Genomic DNA, 8,550 nt, shown 5'->3' on the forward strand with positions numbered 1-8,550 from the left:
CGCGTTTATCGGGATGACGTCATAATTGCTGATATCGGCCCGATAATTATCGTGCATCCCTAGTTCCTACCAGTCAGATGTGTTCCTACCAGTCAGGTGTGTGTTCCTACCAGTCAGGTGTGTTCCTACCAGTCAGGTGTGTGTTCCTACCAGTCAGGTGTGTGTTCCTACAGGTGTGTTTCTACCAGTCAGGTGTGTTCCTACCAGTCAGGTGTGTGTTCCTACCAGTCAGGTGTGTGTTCCTACAGGTGTGTTCCTACCAGTCAGGTGTGTTCCTACAGGTGTGTTCCTACCAGTCAGGTGTGTGTGGTGTGTATTCCTACCAGTCAGGTGTGTTCCTACCAGTCAGGTGTGTTTTCCTACAGGTGTGTTCCTACCAGTTAGGTGTGTGTTCCTACCAGTCAGGTGTGTTCCTACCAGTCAGGTGTGTGTTCCTACCAGTCAGGTGTGTTCCTACCAGTCAGGTGTGTGTTCCTACCAGTCAGGTGTGTGTTCCTACAGGTGTGTTCCTACCAGTCAGGTGTGTTCCTACAGGTGTGTTCCTACCAGTCAGGTGTGTGTGGTGTGTATTCCTACCAGTCAGGTGTGTTCCTACCAGTCAGGTGTGTTTTCCTACAGGTGTGTTCCTACCAGTTAGGTGTGTGTTCCTACCAGTCAGGTGTGTTCCTACAGGTGTGTTCCTACCAGTCAGGTGTGTGTTCCTACCAGTCAGGTGTGTGTTCCTACCAGTCAGGTGTCTGTTCTTACCAGTCAGGTGTGTGTTCCTACCAGTCAGGTGTGTGTTCCTACCAGTCAGGTGTGTTCCTACCAGTCAGGTGTGTGTTCCTACCAGTCAGGTGTGTGTTCCTACAGGTGTGTTCCTACCAGTCAGGTGTGTGTTCCTACAGGTGTGTTCCTACCAGTCAGGTGTGTTCCTACAGGTGTGTTCCTACCAGTCAGGTGTGTGTGGTGTGTATTCCTACCAGTCAGGTGTGTTCCTACCAGTCAGGTGTGTTTTCCTACAGGTGTGTTCCTACCAGTTAGGTGTGTGTTCCTACCAGTCAGGTGTGTTCCTACCAGTCAGGTGTGTGTTCCTACCAGTCAGGTGTGTTCCTACCAGTCAGGTGTGTGTTCCTACCAGTCAGGTGTGTGTTCCTACAGGTGTGTTCCTACCAGTCAGGTGTGTTCCTACAGGTGTGTTCCTACCAGTCAGGTGTGTGTGGTGTGTATTCCTACCAGTCAGGTGTGTTCCTACCAGTCAGGTGTGTTTTCCTACAGGTGTGTTCCTACCAGTTAGGTGTGTGTTCCTACCAGTCAGGTGTGTTCCTACAGGTGTGTTCCTACCAGTCAGGTGTGTGTTCCTACCAGTCAGGTGTGTGTTCCTACCAGTCAGGTGTCTGTTCTTACCAGTCAGGTGTGTGTTCCTACCAGTCAGGTGTGTGTTCCTACCAGTCAGGTGTGTTCCTACCAGTCAGGTGTGTGTTCCTACCAGTCAGGTGTGTGTTCCTACAGGTGTGTTCCTACCAGTCAGGTGTGTGTTCCTACAGGTGTGTTCTTACCAGTCAGGTGTGTGTGCGTCTGGTCCTGGGCAGTGAGCTGGAAGACGGTGAACAGCAGCTCCTCTGCGGAGGCCAGCAGGAGGCAGCCTTGTATGGAGGAGAAGAAGGAGGAGGCCACGTCACAGATGAAGGACACCAATGGCTCTGTGTTCCCGGCGTCCGATAGGCCCTTGGTCTCTGACAGGGTGGCGTGGAGCTTCTCCAGAATCTTCCCCACAAACTCCTCCCCAATCAGAGGTTCTGTTAAACATGGAAACAAGATGGAGGATGTTTTATTATATGATGTGCATTCAGAATATGATGAACACAGCACTTCTTATCATCTGAATTTGAAATAGAAATAAATCGAAATGATTTTGTGTTTTAATTCAATCATGGACACGTAATTGTTTGTCCCTGTACGTTTCTTCAGCAGCAGGCTATTATGAGCAAACTAAATTGGTTAGATTTGACATTTGATTAATTATATCAAGCGGAGAACAGAGCAATTCAACAACCCTTGGCACCATGGATGAATGGAGTTTGGAGACTTATTTCAGAATGCGCTGCCTATTGAGTAACAGAAAAGACAATGAGTCAGGGCTCTACAGTGCGACCATTTTACTCGCATTTGCCCCTAATAATATGTGTGTGCGAACCGGAAAAATCAATTACTCGCACAGAGTGCGAGTGAAGATAACAGCCTGTGTCGTGCTTTTTTCTCTCCGCTGCTAATCGTTCAAAAACTACAAGTCCCACATTGCACTCAAGCTAACGGTCCAATCACAGTAGAGTGACGTGACTGGTTTCAAGGGAAAGAAAGCAAATGACCAATCGGAAGCTTTCATTAGCTTTTTTACTTCCGGAAAGTCCGCCATTGCGCTATGCGAGACGTTCCCGAGACAGTAACATTACGTTTTATGTAACTTATTCTAGTCTTACCAATAGCAATAGATTTTAGAACACCTAGATTTATCGATAGCAATAGTAATATAACGTTAATGCAACTAAACTAATGCCTTGCTTTGTTAATCATAACGTTGATGCAGTAGCATATGTCGTTGTGTTGACTGTAACGGACATGAGAATAACATAACACTGTGTACACATTAAAATTGCGGTAATCGATTCTAACATTTTCAAATCGATGCAGTTGAATTTTCCCCTTAGGATCGATGCATTGCGATGCATTGTTACACCCCTATACCAAAGTCCCTGGCCCACTGTGCGTGTGTGTATGTGTGTGTGCTAACTTGGCTAGCGTTATCAACAGCAGAGGTGGGTGCAGGCGGTGTGACATAATTGGCAGAATCGACTGTCAATCAATGGTCTACCTGACACGCAAACTCAAACAATGTTTCTGTACTGGAGGTGTACAGTATTTCAATAGGCAACCCTGAAAGGATTATTTTTCTAGAAGAGCAACACTAGCCAAAACATAGGCATTGTATGCATAAAAGGGGCAAAAGCTAAAGTTAAGTGACTGTTACTTTTGTAGCAGTAGTTCAATGTCACTGCCTTTTTATAGGCCTAGTTGTTGGCTACAACTTTGCCACAGTAGGCATTAATCACTTAATAGTTCGAATATCTGTGTCCCATTCCCGTTTGCACACGCAGATACACACACGCACACAGTGGGCCAGTGACTTTGGTGGTATGTGCTATTGTACAGATGTGTGTCCCGTTTGCACATGCACGCACAGTACAAATATACATTTATTTAAAATAAATAAATAAATAAACTCTGTTACTTGAAATATTTTCACTGTGCTCCTAAATATTTGTGTGTGCTCCTAAATTTCTTTGTGTGCTCCTAAATTTTTTCATTTAGGAGCACATGTGCTCCTTGAGAAAAAGGTTAGCGTAGAGCCCTGTGAGTGCTTGAAATAAGCAAAGCATTTATTTACTAAAGTCATATACATGCATGAGTCTGGTCTCTTTTGAAAGGTAGCATTCTGAAGTTTCTTACACAATAAAGAAAAAATACTTGTGTGTGATGACGATCAAAAGGTGGCAAATTCAACTTTCCAACAATGTATTGATTGTAAAAAAATGATTGCAAAAAATGCAGCCGGGAGCCGGCAGACGAGGGCAAAGTGCCACGACGTGCATGCTTGAACCTTAAGAGGTAGGTGGGGGAGGGGTTAGGAGGGGGAGGGGGTAGGTGGAGGAGGAGTCAGGTGGGGGTGGGGTTAGGCGTGTTGCAATGTTGGTAAAGTAGTCCAGCATGCATCATTAATTAAAACCCTTGGGAGTCGAAAGTCCTGTTTGAACCCGTCGGCGGAGAACAAAAGGATTTATAATTTCTCCCAAATGCTCAAAAAGTACCTCTTTTCAGAAATCGGTAAACATAGAAAAATGACATTTTCGAGTGCTTTCAGATGTTATATATATGTCTCCTTATTTGCTAAACTTACTACGACTTGTAAATATGTTTAATTCTTGCGAAATGGTATGATTGTAATTATCTCTGTTTGCCAGCGAACTACATCGCATCAAGAAACGCACGCACGCGCGCACACACGCACACAAGAGCGGCGTGTGCGCTGTGAAAAGGTGTTAGACCCCGCAGAGGTGAGAGGTATCAGAGACTCGCTACCCCCCCCATCCAAATTCTAAACAACAGATTGGCTTTTCATAATACCGTAATTCCTCTAATAGTAACCGGGTCTCAAATACAAGCCGGGTCTCTATTAATGGCCGGGTGCGCTCTTGAGCTAAGCAATTATAAGCCGGCCTCCTAATACAAGCCGGGTTACTAATATACTGAGCTGCATACTGAGCTAGTTACTTGATTTCACTTTGAAAACGTTGAAATGACCAGTGACCACCTGTAATTGCACTGTTTACTATTTCATACAGTACTTGGTTTCAATAAATGAACCCAGTACATTTTACTGGGTTCAAACTGACACAAAATGTTAATTTATTATTCATTATGATCCGTTTGAAAATTTTAAATATAGGCCTCCCTCTTATACAGTCCTCCTCCTAATACAAGCCTGGTTCCCGCTACAGTTGAAACAAATACAAGCCGGGGTTACTATTAGAGGAATTACGGTATGTATGAATTATCTATTGCAATAATATCCACAGGACTCGACTTTTTGCAGTCGTGTATTCTCGTTGTGAAATTCTCTCACAGCTGATAGAGAAAAAAAGCAAGGGCTGTACAGTGTGACGAGGTTATCGCAAATTGCCCCTATATATAGCCTGTGCGAGTGGAGAAAAATATTTGGGCGCACCTTTGCGAGTACGGATTTCAACCCTCTCATTCGCATTTCACTCCTTTTTTTTCCGAGGAATTAAACGTTGTGAATCTTGTTGGCCGTTTTCTATATCTCTCCTCCTGCCTCTGTCTCTCTCCGTCTGCCAGATCAGGAGCGGGGCTGAGTTACACACTAAAACGCTCACACTCACACATGCATACGGGTACTTGAGAGTCCGTGCTGAAGCAGAGCGGAGAAAACGAAACGTTTGAAAAGGCTATCGTTATATAGAGCGACCCGTGTAACGTTAAGTAACTTGTGTTCCGCGGGAAAAGACCGTTCATCACTGCATACAACTTGGTTTAATACAAATATCCATTCAGAAACTTTGTATTATGAAATAATTCTGGGATGTCTGTCTGACTATTTCCCTGCCTTGTTTGGTGCGAGTTCAGCTGACACTGTTGACACGCCCACTACGCAAAGCGTGTGCTCACACACACACACACCCCCGCCCCCCTCCGGTCATACATCCACTCAACTCATGGAAAATACAGCATCAGGCTATTGTTCTAAAAGTATCTCTACTAATAAAATGGAGTATTGAACGATTTTTAACAGCTGAGTATTGGGTGGGACATTCTGATTTAAGAACTTTCTAAATAAAATAGAAAGTCCCAAAATAGTTAATTTATCCGACTGCTTGTATTAATTGATCAAAAAGTAGCCATGTGCAGTAATATAGTTATATAAAAGAATAATAAAGCAATGTCGATTCTGTTCTTAATAAAAAAAAAAAAAATCTTGCAAAATAATCAAAAAGAACCGATAAGAGTATCGATAAAGTACCAAACCGGTAACCCTTTAATCGCCGTTGACGCTTTTCAGCGTCATTCCCCGCCATGCTTATTCTGCCGATGACGCTGTACAGCGTCATTGATATCAATATTTCAAAAATCTGTGATCGAAATCATATTTCTCCCCCGGAGACATTATATGTACTGGTGAGCCCCTGTCAACTCTCTAACGGTTCAAGAGCGCCATCTGGTGGCCGATCGGCAGATCGCCCAGGGCATAAACAGGGAAGTGGACGCTGGTGCTCATTTCACTTTGGTCCGATCACTCGCTATAGGTCCCGGGACTCGAGCTCGACACAATGGATATCGATCCGTTGCCAATAACTCGATAAACAACATGATTTGGACGTATATAATATTATACAACCTGGAAATGGATCGGGTATTTCTATATCCCATAATAGAAAAAATTCTGTTCCACGCTCATTTCCCAACGGCGCAAGGAAGCTACGGTGAGTTTCAGCGTTATTTTGTAATGTCTTCTATACTAACTGCTCCAACGATCATATCACCCACACTAGATGAATGATATAACGTTGCCCACGGAATTATAAACGACCCCCCGCCCATCTGGTCATCATCAGATCATACGTAGTAACTTCTAGAAGTACGTCCATTTGAATTTTTTTATCTCGCGCCGATTGCTATCAAACTGTATACAATCATCAATATAATGCATTTGGGGCTATAAATCACGTTCTGGAGAAAGCTGCAGAAAACGATAAAAACATACTTATACTTTAGACCGTATTTTAGTATGAATATGAATGAAAAAGTATAACGTTGCTACACCCTGAACAATAGATATAGGACTTTGAATGGGCCATGGTAATGTCAATTTAGCAATACAATTTAAAAAGTTATAGCCCTGCAAAGAAGGGGAACTTCTCCATGTTAAATACGGCTGGCGAGGGATGGTAAATTATGAATTTAACCCCGGCGATCAAAGGGTTAAGCAGTATCAATAAGAGTAGCAGTATCGATAAAATCCTAACGATACCCATCCCTAATGAACACTGTTCACAAGCATATAGGAAATTATTCTATTTAATAATAATAATTATAATAATTATTATAAATGTCTCTCTCTCAGTCTATATCTCTCTCTCTCTCTCTCTCTCTTATATTATATATTATTAGGGCTGTCCCCGACTAAGGATTTGGATAGTCAACTTTGATTGGCCGAAATTAGCTGATGAAAAAATATATATAATATATATATATATATATAGAAAAAGAAAAAGTATAATTATTATTCCATTTGGGCTGTGGGGGTGCTTAATGTCTGAAGGAGTCGACGGAAGGCATCTTGTCCTCTGCAAAAGCATGCAATTGGTCCACTGATGGATACATCTTGATATTTGTCTAGTCTAGTGTGTTCATTAGATGGGTGAAATCCTCTTTCAGTCCCACTGTGCCTGTTTTCTTAGGCAGTTAGCCCCTGGTATATGCGTGCCATTAGCGTTAGCCACACTTCTAGGCCTCTTTTCTTTTGGAAAGAATGATTAAAAAAAATATATAGAATCATAATAATTGTGGAAGAAAATTTGCATTCGACTAAGAGGTTGGCAGTCGACTACTTTCGATCGATTAATCGACTAATAGGGGTCAGCCGTATATATTATATTTCTATACTATTATATATCGAATGTAAACCTCTATCTACCTAGTGTGTGTACATGGCATCAAATCAAAGTGTGTGTCACTAGGCCTGCCTGGGCCCAGTCATTGGCATAACAAAGGAACAACAGACTATAAACTGGGCCTTTGTTCCAGGTGTGAATTGGTCTAGTGACATTGACATCACATTGCATTCTGGGAGGGAGTGTAGTTCTCTTCAAATACTTTCAAACCCCTGTGTCACGACTTGGTAAGGATTTTACCAGAATGTTTCATAGGACATTGATTAAAAACTATCGGCTAAAATTTTACAATTGATGGCTTATTTTGAAGGTATGAACCTGTAGTTTCATATTATGTAAAAAAAAAAATTGAAATTTCTTAGGGAGGCGGAGCTCTAGAGCTCAGACTCTTGAGGGTTAAGAGAAACAGCTCCAAGCTGTTGAAGCTCCGCCGCTCTAAACAAGCGGTTGTCGTATCATCTTGGTTAATAAGACATAGATTGAAAAGTACAAGTGGTGGCTTATTTTGAAGGTATGAACTAGGGATGCACCGATCCAACTTTTTCAGTCCCGATATCTGGGCTTTGGGTATCGGCCGATACCGAGTGCCGATCCGATACCCATTGTTCAATTAATAAACTGTATGCCTCACTGTGTGGAAGAGACTGGGATCATTATTTTGTGCAAGGCAACATCAGGCTTGACTTAAAACATTACTTTCCTAACTTAGTGAAACAAAATGTAACAAATTAACACAGATATAAATGTCATCTGTATATATATATATATTTTGTAATACAATTTATTGAATGCAAAAAAATTATAAAAAAATTAAAAAATATTTTATATATATGTTTTTTTTGTCTCCAATACCCGATCCAGCTATTTTAGTCATATCGGGGCCGATATCCGATATCAATATTGGATTGGTACATCCCTAGTATGAATCTGTACTTTGATATGATGTAGAACATTGAAGATCGCTCAATAGGCCTAAAGTCTGTGCCTGGTCACATATATAAGTGGAAGCCTCAGGAGCATGTGCGAGTATACGAGCGCGAACATAGTACATGTTGTGGGCGAGGCAACGCGCTACATTGTGTAATTTGCTTCGAATTCTCACTGAAAGTTTCCGTCTCGCTGTCACTACCTGCAGTGCAGCGCTATGTCGCCTCCTATGGGAGAGCACGTGTGCCCTATTAAATACATTCATGTTGGGGTTAGACATACACAAGTAACGTATAAGGACACACACATGCACATCCATTAGTCACTATTCACCCTTTATAGTGTGTGTGTATGTATGTATGTGTGTGTATGTGTGTGTATGTATGTGTGTGTATGT

The 8,550-nt window shown here is 42.3% G+C and overlaps 1 protein-coding gene across 1 annotated transcript in view; it reads right to left on the minus strand.

Moving 5' to 3' along the window:
• The window catches only part of ltn1 (listerin E3 ubiquitin protein ligase 1), a 206,501-nt gene that overhangs the window by 110,181 nt on the left and 87,770 nt on the right, over positions 1 to 8,550 (minus strand). The window contains exon 15 of the mRNA XM_084320815.1: positions 1,539 to 1,778. Within this exon, the coding sequence (XP_084176941.1) occupies positions 1,539 to 1,778 (240 nt within the window). The remainder of the gene's footprint in view (positions 1 to 1,538; positions 1,779 to 8,550) is intronic.

Source organism: Notolepis coatsorum, assembly GCF_963971535.1.
Source record: "Notolepis coatsorum genome assembly, chromosome: 8".
NCBI classification, from domain to species: domain Eukaryota; kingdom Metazoa; phylum Chordata; class Actinopteri; order Aulopiformes; family Paralepididae; genus Notolepis; species Notolepis coatsorum.